At 42.5% G+C, this 20,668-nt stretch overlaps 1 protein-coding gene across 1 annotated transcript in view; it reads left to right on the top strand.

Moving 5' to 3' along the window:
* The window catches only part of dcc (DCC netrin 1 receptor), a gene marked incomplete at its 5' end in the record, with an annotated part of 933,706 nt that overhangs the window by 734,203 nt on the left and 178,835 nt on the right, over positions 1-20,668 (top strand). The window contains 3 exons of the mRNA XM_041183487.1: positions 7,021-7,162; positions 16,064-16,174; positions 18,170-18,364. Of these exons, the coding sequence (XP_041039421.1) occupies positions 7,021-7,162; positions 16,064-16,174; positions 18,170-18,364 (448 nt within the window). The remainder of the gene's footprint in view (positions 1-7,020; positions 7,163-16,063; positions 16,175-18,169; positions 18,365-20,668) is intronic.

The following is a 20,668-nucleotide window of genomic DNA, read 5'->3' as shown; positions in this document are numbered from 1 at the left end:
AGTGAAGAGTATTCCATCACACTCCTGACTGGAGCCGATGGTGGACGCCTTTGGGAAATCAGGAGGTGCAAAATATCCAGCCCCTGACCTGCTCTTGTAGCCACAGTATTTATATGCTGATCCAGTTTAGTCTCTGGTCAATGGTAACCCATGGGATGTTGATAGAGGCAGATTCAGTGATGATAAGGCCATTGAATATCAAGGGGAGACGGATAGATTCTCTCTAGTTGGAGATGATCAGCTCTTTTATCCATATTTGGACTAAGGCTGCAATGAGTTCAGGAGCTGAGTGGCCCTGGCGTTTTCTATATGCCTCCCCACTGTGCCGGGCTGGAAAGATGCGGTGTACCTAACCTTATTATGCTGGACTCTTTCCGGTCACATCATTTCCTAGGAGGGCCTTGGGGCAAGAGTATAGGCGTAGCTGCAAGCCTGAGCAACCTGTAGCTGTAGGGCTGGTCACTAGCCACAGGACTGGAGAATGACAGCTAGAACATTTCCAGTATGGAAATCAGGGAAAGCTGGAAGACAATGGAATTTCCTGATTTTCTGTATGCTCCCCCCACCCCACTCCAATGCTGCAATTCGAGAAGGTTTCAGATAAAATGGGCAAATGCCAGCTACTTTTGCACCCCTGAAAATAGCCATCCTATTATCGCACACAGAGGATAGTGAGATGGAAGGAGGAGGAAAGTGCTCTTTGAGTTTATTCCCATGACTGACCTGGGAATCTGTGTGGTTGGAAGTGGAAAGTCCCATATACTCCTGTTCTTAGACCGCTTCTGTATAATGATATGGAAATAAAGCTAGCGAGGGTGGTGTCTAGACTCACAGATGATCTAATAGTTAATTCTAAGGACCAAAGGAAGCTGCAAGGAGACATTAATAAGATGTTAGAATGGGAACAACTGTGGCAAGTGGAATTTAATTTTGGTAAATATATAAACTTAATAGTTTTGCTTTGAATGTAGAAGAGCAGAAGGATTTGAGAGTTTAGGTTTATGACACGTTAAAAACAGCTCACAAAAATGGTAATAGAATATTGGGTTTTAAAATGAAATACAGAAGTTGAGGGGTTGAATTCTACATTTCTTGGCAGGAGGGAGGCAGAATGGGAACTGAGGGATCCTCTCACTCCCACGCCAGCCATCTCTGCTCTTGCTGGTGGTGAGCTTGGAGGCGGGAAGGGTATTTACTGAGGCAGGGTGGTGGCACCTTGAACCCCACCACCTTTCTGCCTCCACCAGAATTACCTCCTGATTTCCCGAAGGCATCAACCTCCTTGCCCCACTGTGAATTGAAGCCCTTAAGAGGCCAATTAAGACCACTTAAGGGCCTCATGTTGCCTCCGCTGGTATTAACCCAATGGCCGGCCTGACTGCATGCGGCATCCATGACTGGTGAACCTGTGCAAGCTGCTTGTCATCCTGGAGGGGTGGTGAGGGGGTGCCTCAATCAAAGGCAGTCAGTGCCTGATTGAGAGACTGCACTTTGGCAAGCGAGTGGGGAGGGGGGAGGCTACTGAGAGCCACCCTCTAAACTTACATCCAACCCCTGCTTCCCTTTCTCTGGCAACTCCACCACCCAACAAGCCAGACAGCCCCCAACCCCACCAAACACCCCCCCACTTTACTTACCTGTAGCCTGGGTCTTCCGACAGCTTGGGACTATGGTGGGGGGGTGGGGGGATGTCCTTGCTGAGCACAAGAGCAGCCAGTCTCTGAACAGCTTTCACCAGGTTGGACTTCCTTTCCCAGCAAATTGATTTCAGGGGATGATGCACCAGTGATCCCGCCAAAGCCAGATTAACATGTGGTTTGGCGGGCCTTCCCAAAAAGAGTTGGATAGCCAATGAGCAGCCATCCAGAGGGAAGCTGGCCAATTGTAGGTGTGCAGGAAGCTTGCTTCTTGACCACAAACCCTTCCCCTTGTTCCCTTCCAACCTTGCGACTATCGTCCGAGCCAATTTCTCACGCCTGATTTTAGAGTCCACATTAGCCAGCTCTTGTGAGTTTGATTTATTATAAAAAAGATATAGTAATGAATTTTTGCTGCAGCTACCTTCACAGTGAAAAATGAATTTGAGAATTGACACTGTATGCTGGGAAATCTTCATGAGGAAGGTAGGTAATGCCACAATGCACAGTCAAAATTGTAAAGTCCCCTTGCTCCTAGAATCAATCTTTATTATTCATTGAATGCTCACAAAAGACGTGGACTTTTGTACTGCCCTAGTGCTGCCTCCTTTCAGCAGGCATGAAAAGCTCCCAAAACAAAAACAGAATTACCTGGAAAAACTCAGCAGGTCTGGCAGCATCGGCGGAGAAGAAAAGAGTTGACGTTTCGAGTCCTCATGACCCTTCGACAGAACTTGCGTTCGAGTCCAGGAAAGACTCGAAAAGCTCCCAAACTGTTTTACGTCGTATTCCCAAAAATTGCAACAGGCAACGAAAATTTGCAGATGATAACTTAATAGCTTGTTAATCAATGATTTCAAAATGGCGGACAGGCTGCTAATCTTGATGCCCACCCACTATCCGTATTATCAGAGACTGGCCGCCAAATTTTTCATCAGCGAAGGATGTGGCAACTTGCCTGATTTGGGAATGTAAAATCCGGCCAGAGATGTAACAGTGAATTTATATGAAATCACACTTTTTAAAAAAAATGTTTTGACCTGTGGGTGGAGGTGGCCAGGCTGGAGGGTCCCGGCAGTGCTTAGGAAACTTGAAAGTCACTGTATCCAGGTGCACTGTGAAGTTTTAAATCTAATTTCTAACCCGGTCGCCGGGAGGCTGGGGGGTGGGGTGCCAAGTGTCTGATTGTGGGGATTGGCAAGGTATTCTAAACTCTGCAGATAAGTGCAAAGGCATTTCGCCACTGGATCCAATAGCCCTCACCTCCCTTTAGCAGCAGGCTTTCCGTGGGACTCAGGAAATTGAGCTGCACAGTTAAATTTGAAATGGGACGTGGATAAATATGAGGCTGACAGCAACATTATAATATTCAATTTGCCAAACTACCTCCTGAGAGTAGGATGGTTGCCTCCTGGCCCTGCCTTGTGTTAAAACTAGGAATGGGAGGGTGGGGTTGGAATTCAGATTTTTTAACAATTTAATCTCTTATCTGACCTAAACTCATCCTTTCTTGAGGTTAAAATATAATTGCAAACTCCCCGCTAGGGAATTTAGGACAGATGAAGAAACATTTCCCGAGAGGATTGTGAGGCCATGGAAGCACTACCAAAGTTAGCAGAGACATACTAACATTTGAAAAAAGGTTAGATAGATGGTTGAAGGAAAGGGAACAAAGGGATTTAGATATAAGGCATGGGGGATAAAGACTACTTGTCATGTGAAGGATAAACACCTGCATAGACTGTTTGGACTGAATGGCCTCTTTCTGTGTTGTAATTTCTGTGCAATTCAATGCAACCTGGACAGAACTTTGTAAAATGGAACTTTTTAAGGCAGAATTTTGCGTTCCCCTGCCGATAGGTTTGTAGGCTGTAAAATTTCTCAGATGTCCTTCCACCTGCCTCGGCCTCTCCGCAAATTTAAACTGGGAAAGGCAAGGCTTTGCCAGCCGGCCCTTACCCCAACTGAGGTCCTTAAGTGGCCAATTGTTGACCATGTCCAGGACAAGGCAGCCTGCTTGATTGGCACCACATCCATAAACATTCACTCCATCGATGCACAGTAGCAGCAGTGTGTACCATCTACAAGGTGCACTGCAGGAATCCACCAAGGCTGCTTGGACAGCACCTCCCAAACCCACAATTACTACCATCTAGCAGGACAAGAGCAGCAGATAGATGGCAACACCATTACCTAGAAGTTCCCCTCCAAGTCACTCACCATCCTGATTTGGAAATAAATTGCCATTCGTTTACTGTTGCTGGGTCTAAGTCGTGGAACTCTCTTCCTAACAGCACTGTGGATGTACCTACACCACATAGACTGCAATGGTTCAAGAAGGCAGCTCACCATCACCTTCTCAAGGGCAACTAGGGATGGGCAATAAATGCTGGCCCAGACAGCAAAGCCCACATCCCGTGAATGAATAAAAAAACTTAAGGGCAGAATCTTCAGGCCAGCGAGCGGTAGCGGGCCCTGCTCGCCAATGTGTAAACTGACGCGTGGTGATATCAGGCGTGCGTCCTGACATCATCGCGCATCATTCAGATATTCGGATCAGCAGGCGCGCACCAGAGTCGGCTGCGTGCCTGCTGAACTGTCAAAGGCCTATTAAGGCCATTTAAATATCAAACAAAATACTTAAATGAGCTGCCCACCCAACTTTAAGATTGACGGGCAGGCGAAGAGCCCAGGCAGCCTTCGCATTTATCATGAAACCTCAACCACGGGCAGGATGCGGTTTCATGAAGGGTTTTAATTTAATGAAGTTTTTCAATAAAATTCATTGACACATCCCAGCTCATGGAACACTGTCGCATGAGGGGACATATCTTAAATTTTTTTTTCTGTCTTTATTAAAACTTTTAAAGATCAAACTAATCTCCCTGAGGCAGCTCTGTGCCTCAGGGAGATTTCTGCACTCTTTTGAACGCATGTGCAAAAGAGCGCAGGCCCCAACTCAGCCTACTCCTCCCGCCGCAAAGGGAGCACACAGCGCTTCCAGGTGCGCGTCACGCTGGACAGGCCTTAATTGGCCCGCTCAAGTAAAATGGTGGCGTGAAGCCTATCGCAAGCGGTGATGGGCTGCGTGCCCATCTGTGACCACTCCCAATGGGGAGAAAAGTCCCCCCTAAGGGCCGTTTCACATCCAGCCTCAATTTTCAGGCTGGTGGGAGGAGTTCAGGGCAGGGGAGGAAACCAGAAAGGTAACCCTGTTCAGGCCTCGAGCTGGGCAGCGGGGTGGGGTGGTAGGGCGGGGGAACGATTTCATCAGCAGCCTCCTTTGAAAAGGGGTGCCTCCCCTCCCACCTACCCTAAAAAGGATTGGCCCCCTGCAGGTCCTCCCTCACCCCACCATTCAAAGGTAATGGCTATTGTAGCAAACAGAAGTTCAATATCGAGCATTATTTTAAAGTTGGACATAAGGCTGGAGAAATCAGCTATTGGTGCTATGATTATCGATTCCATAGGGCAGGCAACACCATGAATCACTGCCTGCCTTGGGGTAATGTCAGAGTCTCTGTAGCGTCACTAGAAGCAGTGTTATATGAACAAAATTTCTCTCTTAAATTATTTGGTGGGGGACCAACAGCATTTGTCTGCATCTAAACCATGATGAGTGCCCTTCCTGATAATTGGAACATGTCACAGTGCTAACGTTCCTCAATATCATAAATTCAGAAATATATAAAAGGCAATGAAAAATGGACTATCATCCTCCCATTCTCCCATTATTTCCTCAGAACTAGTCAATGTATCATAGCCTTCACCTTTCATTGGGGGATGCTAACAGCAGACTGGGCATTGATTATTATAGCTGCTCTTTGACACCTTCATAAGGATTGGTGGTTTGTACCTTGCAGTTGGAAGGTAATACATTGGTTTTGTATTAGTGTATTGGATTTTGTATCATCTTATATATCATAAACTTTCATTGTTAAGTATTATGACATAAGAATTGGTATCTGAACATCTTTATTATGGCTGGTCTCCTGCAATAAAAATGATTCAATGAGGCTTACCATATTGCCGGGAGAGGGGAAGTGAAAATTTTTGATAAATTACCTAATTTGGAGACTCATTAGTGTGATTCGCTTGGAATGATTCAACTGTACCCTCAATTACAAATGACAAAAAATTTTACATTATGACAAGTAGCAGATTCTAACTATATGGTCTAATATCCTGCAGTAGTGTTTTAAATTTTACTGTCAAATTTTCGATGCTTCACCTCCCCCCTCTTCTTCCAATGGATTAGATTACATGACGGGTCACAGGTCAACCTTATATATGTTTGACTCATGATAGCTTTCAAAGGAACTTTGTCAATAAACTTGGGTGTGGTCTTCTGTACTTGAAAACTGAGCAGGAATTGTGAATAAGTCATGTGTGATTGAATCCACTCTTTGACGACTGATTAGCAATTTAAAGGCCTTCCACCAGTATTTAACAGCATTGAATGAAACCAGACATACCACCAGCATCGACCTAGGCACCGGAAACAATAACGGCGATCGCCAATCCTTCACTGTTGTTTGGTCAAAATCCTGGAGCTCCCTTCCTAACAGCACTGTGGATGTACCTACACCACATGAACTGCAGCAGTTCAAGAAGGCAGCTTACCACCATCTTGTCAAGAGCAGCTAGGGATGGGCAATAAATGCTGGGCCAGCCAGCAAAGCCCACCTCCCATGAATGAATGAAAAAAAAAAAGCCTTTAAATTAGTGATATCATTACACGTCGAATATCCTTTATTTGTACATCCGAAAACCAAACGTTTTGGAATGGCTATGCAGTTAATTTGGATGTTATGAAAGCAATATATACTTACAAGTGCAATAAGTGTTAACAGCTAAGAAGTAGGGTGTGTGAGAATTGGCAAGTACAACCTAGAGACGATAGCTAGCCTGGGCTTAGTCTATTATAATGTAAGTAGTTCTAGGCCTACTGTACATAATAGTAAATTCAAAAACCGAAAATATCTGTATACCGAAACACAATTGGCCCCAAGGGTTACAGATAAAGGATATTCAATCTGTAGAGCGATGAGTTGTTATGGCAATAGTGATGGAAACTGTGATATATAAAGTCACTGTCGTTACTGTCTACTTTGAATACACTTAACTTGTAGAGGAAAACCTTGGAAGGGGAGGGAGAATTGGTGAGGAGTCAGTGGATTTTTCACCATTATACCTTAATTAATGTCCCTGAAATGGTGTAATGAAAGTGGAAATTGTGTTTTTCTATGTTTTTGCAAACCTGAATGAGGATTAATTGATTATTATACTAACGGTATCAGTATTAAAACGGGCTCTTATTCTATTACAATGAGGTTTGATTAAAAATTGCTGATTAAAGATCAGAAATCTTTCTGTTTTCCAGAGTATAAAGGTCAGCTGGATGCCACCACCACCCAACACGCAGAATGGTTTTATTACCGGATACAAAATCAGACACAAAAAGATTGGCCGTAGGGGTGACATGGAGACCCTGGAACCCAATAATCTTTGGTACCTCTTTACAGGTGAGATTCAGCGTGTTCAAAGCATTGGCCATTTTTATTGACACCGGGTGCATTCTGTTGTACGAGGTCCTTCTTCTACATAACCACTGCCAATACCGAATTGCATTGGTTCCCGCTTCTCCCAAATGCCTGAAGTTTAAAATCTGATTTTAAATCATTCCAGTCCAGCCCCTATATCACCCTAAACTTCGTGTACCACTTAATCTGACCTTTTGGATCCCCCATCTAACCCCTCACATCAGTATTGGTAGCAGAGCCTTCAGCTCCCTGACCCTGATGCCCTGTGGCTCTTTCTAAATCCTCATCAAATCTTCCTCTTCCTCCTCTAAAAACCTCATCAGCCAATCATTTGGTTCACCCCGCTAATCTCCTTTTTTGGCCCAATATCCATTTTCCACACGTCAGCCTGAGAAGTGCCTTGTAGCGTTTTATAATATGACAGGCACTAGCTAAACACAAGTTTAAATACAAGTTTATTTCATCTATTAGTTTTATCATGCAGCCTCAGCTCATACTTTGTCTTTCGGGGGTAGTGGAATAACTGAATTAGGCAAAGTTACAAAACAATAATTGGACAAATGAAGCAGAAACAGAAGATATATTTTTAAACAACCGTTGATCTTGAGTATTCGAAAACTAATAATGGCCCCTTGAGTAAGAGCAATGGCAATATGAAATAATCAAGGGGCAAATGAGGGGGAGGAAATAAATCCAATAACTATCACTAGAGAAATAATACTAGGGAAACTAATGGGGCTAAAAGCCAATAAGACCTCTGGACCTGATGGGTTGCATCCTAGGATATTAAAGGAAATAGCCACAGAGATATTGGATGCACTGGTAGCAATCTTCCAAGAATCCTTAGATTCTGGAAAAGTCCTGGAGGATTGAAAAGCTACCCAATGTAACACACTTATTCAAAAAGAGAGGGAGACAAAAAAAGGTAACTGTAGGCCAGTTAGCTTAACATTCATCATTGGGAAAATGTTAGAGTCTATTGTAAAGGATGTAATAGTAGAGCACTTAGAATTACATAATCTAATCAAGCAGAGTTAGCATGGCTTCATGAAGGGAAATCATGCCTGACAAATTTATTAAAATTCTTTGAGGAGGTGACTAGCAAGATAGATAAAGGGGAACCAGTAGATGTAATATATTTGGATTTCCAAAAGGCACTGATAAGCTACCGCATCTAAGGCTACTTGATAAGATATGAGCCCATGGTGTTGGGGGTAGTATATTAGCATGGATAGAGGATTGGCTAACTAATAGAAGTCAAAGATTTGGGTTAAGTGGTGCTTTTTCAGGATGGCAACCTGTAACTAGTGGAGAGCCACAGGGATCAGTGCTGGGGCCTCAATTATTTGCAATATATATGAATGACTGAGGTCGGTTAGGGAAGTGAATATACTATCACCAAATTTGCAGATGACACAAAAATAGGTGGGAATTCAAGTGGTGAGGATGACACAAGGAGTCTACAGAGGGACATAGAGAGGTTAAGTGAGTGTGCAAAAAAGTGGCAGATGGATTATAATGTGGGAAAATGTAAGAAGCTGAATATTATTTAAATGGAGAAAGACTGCAGAAGGCTACAGCACAGAGGGATTTGGGAGTTCTCGTGCATGAATTCCAAAAAGCTAATATACAAGTTCAACAGATAATAGGGAAAGCAAATGGAATATTGGCCTATATTTCAAAGGGAATGGAGTATAAAATAGGGAAGTCTTGCTAAAACTATACAAGGCACTCGTTAGACCACACCTAGAATACTGTGAACAATTTTGGTCCCCTTATCTAAGAGAAAGTTCACTAAGTTGATTCCAGGTATGGAGGGATTTTCTTATGAGGAAAGGTTGAGCAGGTTGGGCCTGTACTCATTGGAGTTTAGAAGAATGAGAGGTGACCTTATTGAAACATATGATTCTTAGGGGGTTTGACAGGGGAGATGCTGAGAGGTTGATTCCCTTTGTGGGAGAGTCTAGGACCAGAGGGCATAATCTCAGAGTAAGGGGTCACCCATTTAAGACAGCAATGAGGAGGAATTTCTTCTCTGAGGGTAGTTAATCTGTGGAATTCTTTACCGCAGAGGGCTGTAGGAGCTGGGTCATTAAGTATTGTCAAGGCTGAGATAGACAGATTTTTAATCAGCAAGGGAATCAAGGGTTATGGGGAAAAGGTAGGAAAGTGGAGCTGAGGATTATCAGATCAGCCATGATCTCATTGAATGGCGGGGCAGACTTGATGGGCCAAATGGCCTACTTCTGCTCCTACATCTTATGGTCTAAAATAATGTTGTAATTAGTCCATGACTGCTGCACTAAACTATTTTGTAAGAAAAATTCTTTGTTGTGGTCTCTTTCTCTTAACATTTACAGAATCCATCTGACCATACAATCTCTCTTTAAAGACTAACCATTTCAACAAGACAGACTGATAAATACCATCAAAAACATGACCAAGCATATTTAAATAACTGATTATTTAATTTTCAGAACAGCTGACACACAAACACACATTGAACAATTTCACAAGACATTTGAATTTAATACCCTTCCCTCAGTATTATTCACAGACAAACTGACTGAGGAGAGTTTTAACTGGAAAAGAATAGCTAGATTGGAGTCAAGTGCATACTTAAAATCAGAGAAAAGAAAATGAAACATGATTGCAAGCCGGCTCTGATGTGCTGACTTCTGGGTTTAACTAAGATGCATTTGGCTGTATAAGAGTAATCTGCTCACTGGAGTCAGTGTGACCACTAGAAAATGTGGGTGGGCTTTGACAACAGTTCGAATTTCTTTTCAAAGTTCTATGGAGACAGTGGTATATTGGGGGGCTTTTGTGGGATTTTGACTCCACAGGCTGCAATGAGTACATGTGCTTTGGCCAGAGTTTAAACGGACAAGATTTCAGTGAATTTTGCTGTATTTATTGAAAAGTTAAAATGGCTATGTCTATTACTGAAGCATCCCTGAAAGAGACAACTTGTTTTTGAGTGCCTTTCAAAAGTTAACAAAGGGTAATTTGAAGGTAGTGGCAGAAAAGTTTGAAATTCGTTTTAAAAGTAGGCGCTAAGAAGTCAGAAATAGTTGAGGTATTCGATTATCACTTGAGCCTTGAGGAAGAGAAAAGTAATCCAGATAAAACACACCTTCAGTTGGCCCGGATTCTGAAGCAACTTGAATTAGAAAATGAAATGAAAACACTTGGGGGAGAATTTTCCCCTTGCCACGCAGGCGCGCACCTGACCCGACCGAGCATAAAATGATGCGCGATGACGTCGGGCAAGCGTCCCGATTCATCATGCACTCGTGCGATATTTTGGTTGGCGGGCGCACGCTGGAGTCGGCAGCACACCCGCCAATAATTAAAAGGCCTGTTAAGGCCATTAAAAGGGTAATTGAATGAAATTTTTTACTGCCCGTCCAACTTTGTGGTTGACGGGCAGGCGAAAAGGCCAAGCGGCCTTTGAATTTTTTTAGAAAACCTCATCCAAGGGTGGGATGAGGTTTCCAACAGCAAATAAAAGTAAAATAAACATTTTAAAATTTAATTGATAACATGTCTATGAGGGGACATGTTTTATAACATTTTAGAAATCTTTATTTTTAATGTTTTAAACTGTTCATCTCCCTGATGCAGCTCTGTACCTCAGGGAGGTTTTCGAGCGCGCCGTCACGTGTACACGTGAAGTACACACTCGCCCTTCTCCCCACACCCCCCATCCCCACCCCCGTACAGGTAGCGCTGGTGTGAAATCGCGGTCCAGACCCAATCCCGATTGCCCCCGCCAAGCCCGCCCAATGAGGGAAAAGTCCTCCCCTTGAATTGGAAAAAGAGCAAAAAGAGAAATACAAAAGGAAATGTGAAAACTTGAATTAGAATTACAAAGAGAGAGGGAAGTCAGGAAATTTGAACTGGATAGAGAAAGGCTTCGATTACACAAATAAGCAGTAACAGGCAGATTTGATGATTGTTCAGATTTATCTTCTGGTTTTGATTTGACAAGGTGTGTTCATCTAATGCCTAAATTCAGTTAAAATATATGTTGTTTCATTGGAAACAAATGCTGCAAAGTTTACATTGGTCTAAAGAAGTTCGTACAATTTTATTATGGAGGATTTTGGTAGGAAATTCATTGCAGGTTTGTTCAACTCTTCCAGGTGAACAGTCTGTAGATTATTATATGGTTAAGACTTCACTGCGTAATGTGTATGAGTTTGTCCCAAAAGATTATACGCAAGGTTTAGAAATCTGAGGAAGGGAGAGAATCAGATTTTATGGAACTTGCTAGAGAAGAAGAAATGGTATTTGATTGATGATACAGAGTGATGAAACTTGATCAACACTTTGGAAAAACGTAGAGTGATGTTTTTAATGGAAGAATTTAAAAACAGGAACCAGGGCCTGAATTTTTCGGATGGCGGGGTCTCTCTTCCGCCATCCAAACTCCCCACTGACTCCAAGTGCCCCGCAACCATTTCACGCTTGAATGAACGGCAAGTGGCTGCAGGCAGGACTTCTGCCCCTCACTCGAGAGCAAGTCCAGCCTTAGAGAGCGGCTGGCCACCAGGTTGGCCAGCAGCTCTCCACTCCCTGCAGTGACAAGACCTGCCGTGGACTGAAGGGGAAGTGCATCAACATACCTGAGCCTAAGGCCTGGGACTAGGTAAGTTTAAGGAGTCCCAGGGGAGGGTAGGAAGGCCTGGAGGTGTGCGAAGTGGGCAATCGAGGTGTCAGGAGAAAGGCCGGATGGGGGGTTAGGGAAGTCCAGCGGCCACTGGGCCTTAAGGGAGAGGGGGTGGGGGTGTTGCGCCGCAGTCAGAAGGGGGCTTCTGAATGAGGCTCCCTCCACCTTTCCGCCCAAGATTTTGGCCTATTCTTTTTTGGGCATCCCCCATGCCAGGTAAATCCTCTTGCTAGCCTAAACATTGAGGCTGGATGGGAAACGGCCCTTACTGGCCCAAAATTGGCCACTTAAAGGCCTCAGCTGGGGCTAGGATGAGCTTCCTGTCTGAGGCCTTGCCCGCCCCAGTATAAAATCACTGCATGGTCGAGGCAGGCAGGAACCCGGAGGGAATCCCGTTCCTCCAATTTCACCCTCCCCCCGCCTCAAATCCTGCCAATGGGGGAGCATGAAATTCCGCCAAGTTTCTAAAGTAGGAGAGGTGGCTGCTATGGCTGATAGTTATGAATTAACCCACAAACATATAGGTAGCAGCACACCTTTGTTTGCAGAGCCACACAGGAACTGGGGAGGTAAGTGACAGTGAACAGAACACTAAATTGCAATGAGGGGATAGGAGAATTGAAAAGACGGATGCTTCTTAGAATAATGAAAGAGACAGTTCCGGGAGATAAATATGATTAAGGAAGACCAACATGTTACTTTTGCCATTGCACAGGGTATTTGATTGAAACTGTTGCTGCCCAATGTGTGATGGCAAGGTTGTTTCTAATACCTTTACCCATGCACAGATACAATTCCAGGATTCAATGTGCTAAACATTGCTTAGATAGTGAGCAGCTGTAACTGGCTTGTGGCAGCTCTTTACAACACTAGAAAAGCCTTTCCTTTTATGTACCTGAAGTGATGTAATATTCTGAACGTTAGCTCTCCAACGGTGATATGTGGTATTTAACTGCATTATTAGCCATGAATTCTAATGATTAATGTTCATGTTATCAAGCTGGGAATTATAATCACTAATTCATTTGAAGACAGTGAAACAGAAATGTGGAACATGGCCTTTGTCTGTGATGCTCCATATTCTGTGAATCATTGTCACACATATCACATCCATATTAAAGGGCAATGTCAAATGAGTATAAAATATGAGTGGAAAATGAGTCATATCTTCAAAATTTACTACACAAAAAGTGACACTCATAGACTGATTGTGTAACATATGCACATCTTAGAATGTTAGGAGCTTTGTGTTATTCATACTGGGGATGTACACTCTTTGCATAGGGATGTGCAACATTTGTATTTAGGGTTATGCACTGGACAAGTATGTTACTTGTACAGACTAGGGTACATATCATCTGCACTCCATGTGGACAACATTGCTACAGGAGAGATTCACAATGCAATTGCTAGGTCTTACAGGAATCTTATTTCCTTTTATGAGTTAATTATATCATCCAACAAACTCTGTTACTCTTTTTCCCTTAATCCTCTAGGTGTTTAAATCAAATTGTCTTCTAAAGGATCTCAAAATTGGCAAAACTTACTCCTCCAGTTCATTCTTCTTCCTACAATCTACATGCTTTTAAAACACAAACATGATGACAGCTGATTATTAATTTTTGATTTGACTAATTTTTTCTCCTACTCTTTTCAACCTCGGTGTTGTCCTCCATTTTATGCCTTGGATCCTCAGTAAATAATTATATTTTGGACAGCTGCATATCTTCCTGAGGCAAAAGAAAATAAATATTGTTATCTCCTTCACTAATGTAGTTTTTCCTCACCTCAAATATGTCTCTTTTGCTGCAGTGGATATGCAGCTTGTTCATTGTATCAAAAAGTTTGTGTATAACATATGGGCCATAGTATGTTTAACATCCATTTGAACCACCAGAATAGAGAGACAGGAGCTCGGTTTTACATAACACTCAAAAAGCATGTTACCGCATTTTTGCTTCATGGCAAAATCCATTGAGGCAGCTAAATTTACATGGACGCACCCTTGGAACCTACACCAGTGATGGCTAATGCTAATTCCACCTTAAGGGAAAGAAACTACTTCCAATGGACATTTTAGGTTAATTTCCCCCTCCAGGAAGGCCAGCCTTTCTGCCCAGTCTGTGGGTAGTTGCATCCGGACTCCCTGCCCCCTGAAACAAAGGGAACAAACTGCTTTTGTGAAGATGCTGCAATTACAAGAGAAAGAAGTGTTTACTTCTTTAGGCTTCAATCCAACCCCTTTACCCACGCCTTCATCCCCTCCACCCTTGCCTTATCTGATTGGCCAGCAGCTCTAGCTGTCCTAGCAGTGCCTGAAATCAGTAGTGGCATTGCAGGGACCGCAAGGAGGTGCTGGAAGAAGAGCGATGGCATGTAAGTCCTGATGTTTTAGGGTGGAGAGGGAATGGAGAGTCTTTGGGTGGGGGGTGGGTGGCAAGAGAGATGGGGGGGCCAGGTTTTGAAGACCAGATAGTGAGGGATGGAGCAGGGTGGATGACACCCTGAGGAGGGTCTTGATATGCGCAGGGCACCCCAATTGATGAGACTTCATCCTTCTTGCTTTTCAAATAAGCCCTTTCAAAAATGGCCTTCGCAGTCTGACCCACCTGCCACTGCCCAGCATTTTATGGTAGTGGAGATGAATTGAGGCCCTTAATTGCCACTTATGTGGGAGGTTATTGGCCTTAATAGGTCTAAGGGTGGACGGACTAGTGGGCAATTTACCCACCCCCCCATATTATGGGGAATAGGTCAGGTTTTGGCGAGAAGCAGGTGGGCAGGGCACCCGACATATTTTATTTGCCCTCCTGCCAAAAAAAGTCCTGACAGGAGGCTGTAAAATCCAGTCCCCCACCGCACCCCCCAGCCATTTACAATAGAAAACAGGGCTTCTATCTTCACTTTCAGCAGTTACCGAGTGGTCCAGGGGCAGCTCCAAGGAAATTCCTAACCATTATCCTGAGCACATTACTGAAAGTTTCCCTTTATATTTGGACAAATAGGAATACTCTCAAGGCCATAGGGAGTTGGTACTTAGCAGAAAGGTAACCTAAAATATAGAACCCAATAAATCTATTCTAAGAAGGGCAGAAATTACCCAACAGTATAAGGATTATTTCTGACAGTGAAGCACTGCTTTCATAATACACTGAAATGTCATCCTAGATTGTGCAGCAAGTCCTTGAGTAAGACAACTGCTATCAACGGAGCCAAGCAAGCACTATAAGATAAAAACCATATGGCACCATGGCTAGTGCACTCACCAAACATGACTACAGTATGCAGAGTTGGGGATATAATGCAGTAGCCCTACCTCCTCATCATGATAAGGGGCTGATCATTTAGGACTGAGATGAGAAAACTTTCTTCACTCCAAGGGTTGTGAATCTTTGGAATTCTCTACCCTGAAGAGTTGTGGATGGTCCATCATTTAAGGCTGGGATAGATGGATTTTTGATCTCTCGGAATTAAGAAATCTGGGGAATGGGCAGTAGAATGGAATTGAAGCCCAAGATCAGCCATAATCGTGTTGAATGGCGGAGCAGGCTCAGGGGGGCAGGGGGTGGGGCGGGAGCGTGGTGCGGGTGGGGGCGCGTGTGGTCTACTCCTGTTCCTACTTCTCGTATTCTTGTCTTCTAGTACACTCATGTCTTGCAAGGTTCTTTGCTGGCAATGGATCCATGCAATTTCTATTCTTGCATGTGCAGTATGTATATCCTAATAAATCTATCAGGGCTCTGAGTACCAGACTTTTCCCAGTGAAGAGTTGTAACTGGTTTAATGCAGCATTTCACAATAGTGAAAATGGAAACCTCTTCCAGTGATGTATAATCAACTCCAATAATGACAGATTTCCACAGGCTAGATCTCAACTTTGTGTGATAGTGTAAAATAGCTGATAGTGAATTGGCAGTCTTTTTGCATCTATTGCTAATTTTATTTCCATTCACTTCAGTAAAACAAATCAGCAGAGATGTAAATTGAGCTGCTGACTCACTATCACTCATTTTACACTATCACACAAAGTCAATATCTATTCATACATGTGCACTGGATGTTAGGTCTCAGTTCTAATTCAAAGGAGAACAAATGACTACAAGGTTTGTTTGCCTATATAGTGCTTCTTTTCTGACACATGAATCATGTAAAAAAGGCAAACTTCTAATGACAGTTTGCGCTAACCATTGTTCTGATTTGATTGACAGGTCTGGACAAAGGAGGGCATTACAGTTTTCAAGTTGCTGCCATGACTGTGAATGGAACAGGCCCAGCATCTGACTGGTTCACAGTGGAAACACCAGAGAATGATTTAGATGGTAAGAAACCTCTCAGAAAACTTTAGTACACCACTTACAGCATAGAACCGTGGCAATTAAAATGATGGTCAATAAATCATCAGCAATTTGGTGGTCAGTGGTGAAAGATCATGATTTTGTATGAAGATCAACCTAGCGGGGATTTGAATAGTGAATACCTCATGCAAAGGATGTAAGCTGAGTGGTGGATGTGTTAACTTGTGGAGCACTAGATGGAAGCCATAAGTGATTAATAAATTTATCAGGGGCCAGTTTTGTTGTATATAACATATGCTGTCATTGCATTGCAGCTGAGCATATCTGCCATTTGTTTTGTTTCTATTCAGCATTTTCTTTTGCCAGGCCCTGTGAAGGTTATGGAACAACACAAATATTTAATCATGAGCTTTTGCTATTAGGGCCGCACAAGAAGAGAAAGAAATTTTGCAGCACAACATTAGATCTATATCCGTGTGTTCTTTCTTAATGTATCGCTAGCAGTACATTTATATATTTGTGCTTCATCATTATAGCTTCACTGCAATAGCGTTAAATAAATAGAGGAATTCCTGATTTGATAGGAAAAATAACGTGAGTACAGATCCTGTGAGTGTGTGTGTGTGTGTGTGTGTGTGTGTGTATGCGTGTGTGTGTATGCGTGTGTGTGTATGCGTGTGTGTGTATGCGTGTGTGTGTGTGAGAAAACCAACACAATGGTAAAACCCAGATTTTCTGGTCAGCAAGAAGGCATGGTGATGGAGAACCAAGGCGCTGGTGCGATCAAGTGTGATCTCCTGCTCTGCAGATATCCTAAGCATTGAACATCTACAATATGGAGACAACTGTAGAAGTCAAGTACCTACCAATAAAAAAAAGAATGGGGGGCAATCAGAAGAGGGCTTCTTCCTGACACCCGCTAATGGCAGCAACTAGAGTATAATAAAAAAAGTGCTAAGTGCAGGCTGCTTCCAAATTTCTTGGTTACAAGAGGCATGTTACTTAGTGACAGTATCTTAGGGCAGAAAACATACTCTGAGGAAAACATTGGTCATTGGAAATTGTGTGAGATGTAACAAAAAGGATAATTCCTTCCTAGTGTGCGCAGACAGAACCAACTTAGAAATTTCCACAGCATGGAATCTTTTGCAGAAATGGGTCTTGTCAGCTGAAATGTTTAAGATGTTTCGGCAAAAGCCATGTCTATAGAGATATCTATCTATTATAATCAAACATAAAAGGGAAACTAGTTAAAACTGTAAAGGAACAAAATGAATAAAAAGCTGCATACCCCCAGTGGCAAGTAGCCGTGGCTTCAGTAAAACATGATTGCAATTCAGATTTAGTCAATCGATGGTGAATCTATCTGAAGCCATAGCTCATCTCAGCCAATTCCTCAGAGCCTGCCAGCTTTATAATATGTTTAACTAGGACTGTGTAAACAGTCTTACTGTGTAGTTAGCAAAGTCTTCACTGCAGTATCATTTAAAGACACAGGGTCGTGGGAAGTGCACCTGTGATTTTCCAGTATGAGCTGCCTACAGGCAGGACCATGCCAGGAGTCCTCATTTGGAAAATCAACTTAAAGATATTAAGCTGAGATCCTTTCTTCCTATGCCTTTTAAGATCTAGTGGGAGCATTTAAAGAAGAACAGGAATTCTTCCTGGTCACCTGACCAATATTCCTACCTCAACCAACAACATCACAAAATGACTAAATGGTTTATCTCATTACTGTTTGGAGGATTTTTACTGACACAGGGAAACTGTGTATTTATGTACACATTAATAGTCAACCTAGCTGAAAAGTAATCCATTGTATGAAACACTGAAGCATTTCAATGGTATCAGGCACAAAATGTAGATATTATTATGAAATATCTTTGTGCTTAAGACACCTGCATGAGAAGTAAAATGAAAATAATTTACTTTTTTTAAACGTGTATTTCTTTTTAGTCATTTTATAAAATGAATTTCAAAATTATATATATTAATAGAAGAATTTCTTCTTCAACACAGAATCCCAGGTTCCTGACCAGCCAAGTTCTCTTCATGTCAGGCCTCTGACCACAAGCATTGTGATGAGTTGGACTCCACCTTTAAACCCAAACATAGCGGTCAGGGGTTACATCATTGGTTATGGAGTGGGCAGTCCCTATGCTGAAACTGTGCAAGTCGACAGCAAGCAACGCTATTTTTCCATTGAAAATCTAGGTAAATATCATCTGAATCTAGTCTTTCGGAGAAGAAATGGAAATACAGACTTGACATCTAGCACTCATATCTTTAACAGTGAATCTGTGGTCTGAAAATATTTTTGCAGCCATGAAATTAAAAGCTAGAATGCTACAAACAAATCTCATCTAATCTACAGTGATACAAGCTCAAACTATGTAGCATTGTGTCACTGCAGATTGAGTCAGCTAATTATCTATCACATGACATTTACTGTCGGAAAATAACAATAAATCCCACCACATCTGAACTCACTCCACTTAAAACAAATTAATTGGTTGCTGAGCTCATTTTCTATTTGTGAGATTTTGCTGTGTGCTAATTAGCTGAGGATTTTGCATAAGAACAGTGATTACACTTCAAAAATGCTTCTTTAGATATCCTAGGGATTTGATAAGAGTGGTAATGCTTTGATGGGGGACAGGTGGTAAATAATGATTGATTGCATTCATTCGCAAAGAGTTTAAGGAGGAGAAGGAGGGATAATAATGATCTGGTTAAAATAATAAAATGATATTATTGATGACATTGACAAGGTGAGGCATGGTGCTGTAGGTAGGACACAAACCTGAAGGGACTTCAACCTGGAACTGGAGGAGATTAACAGATAGTTTTGAAGGAAAGAAAGGTCAAAAACTGGGAAGGACAGATAGCACTGGTATGGAGAATAGCAAGTTAATAGTTAAAGTCGGGGCGAGGGAGAAAGTAACAAAATCTAAATCAGGGTTACTATGCATGTATGTGAATGCACGGAGTACAATAAATAAGATTGGAGAGTTACAGGTGCAGATTGCCATGTGGAAATATGATGTGGTGATAACAGAGATCTGGCTCAAGGAAGGGCAGAACTGGGTGTTAAATATTCCCCAGTACAAGGTGTTCAGAAGTGGTAAGAAAGGAAGGAAAGGAGGAGGGGTGATGGTACTGGTTAATGAGAGCATTGCAGTGGTGGAGAAAGAGGATATCCCAGAGGGTTCAAGGATAAAATCAATTTGGCCAGAGCTAAGGAACAAAAAGGATGCAATTACATTGCTCAGTGTGGTCTATAGGGCACCAACTAGTGAGAAGGACATAGAAGAACAAATCTGTAGGGAATTACAGAGATACAGGCATTACAGATTAGTTATAATGGGTAACTTTAATTACCCGAATGTAGACTGGGACAGTGGTAGTGTAAAGGGCGGAGAGGGGCAAAAGCTCCTAGATTATGTTCAGGAGAATTTTCTGCAGCAGTATGTGTCCAATCCAACAGGAAATGTTGCTCTGTTAGACCTGGTTCTTGCAAATGAGGTGGACCAATTAAATCAAGTGTCAGTGGGGGAACATTTAAGAGACAGTGATCATTGTATTGTACGTTTTAGAGTGATGATAGAAAAGGACGTTAGTCAATCCAGAATAAAAATAATTAACTGGACAAGAGCCGACTTCAATAGAGCTTGGCCAGGTAGAATGGAACAAAAGATTGGCAGGAAAAACTGCAGCTAAACAATGGGCTACCTTCAAAAAAGAACTGGTTTGGGCACAGTCAAGGTATATCCCATTGAAAGGGAAAAGTAGGGCAAACAAATCCAGTGCTCCCTGGTTGAAAAAGGAGATAGAAATTAAGATAAAGAAGAAAAAGTGCACTTATGACAGGTGTCAGGTAGAAAATACATTTGAGAACAAAGAGGAATACAGAATGTTCAGAGGTGAGGTGAAAAAGCACATTAGAGAAGCAAAGAGGGATTATGAGAAAAGACTGGCAGCCAACATAAAAGGGAATCTCAATGTCTTCTATAGACATATAAATAGTAAAACGGTGGTAAAAGGAGGAGTGGGGCCGATTAGGGACCTACAAGGGAATTTACACATGGATGAAGTGGCCATGGCTGAGGTATTAAATGAATATTTTGCATCTGTCTTTACCAAGGAGGTAGATGCTACCCAGGCCATGGTGACAGATGAGGAAACTCTGCCACTAGAAGGGTTCAAAATTGACCAGGAGGAAATGTTGAATTGACTGTTGGTACTTAAAGTTGACAAGGCACCGGGACCAGATGAAATGCATCCAAGGATATTGAAGGAAGTGAGAGTAGAATTTTCGGAGGCACTGGCCATAATCTTTCAGTTTTCCCTATACCTGGGGGTGGTGCCAGAGGACTGGAGAATTGCAAACATTATGCCCTTGTTCAAAAAAGGTTGTAAGGCTAAGCCCAGCAATTACAGACCAATCAGTTTAACTTCAGTGGTGGGCAAGATTCTCAGAACAATTATTCTGTAGAGAATTAGTAGTCACATGGAAAA

Source organism: Carcharodon carcharias, chromosome 1 (assembly GCF_017639515.1).
Source record: "Carcharodon carcharias isolate sCarCar2 chromosome 1, sCarCar2.pri, whole genome shotgun sequence".
Classification (NCBI taxonomy): domain Eukaryota; kingdom Metazoa; phylum Chordata; class Chondrichthyes; order Lamniformes; family Lamnidae; genus Carcharodon; species Carcharodon carcharias.
This window is presented reverse-complemented; position numbering and strand designations above follow the sequence as displayed.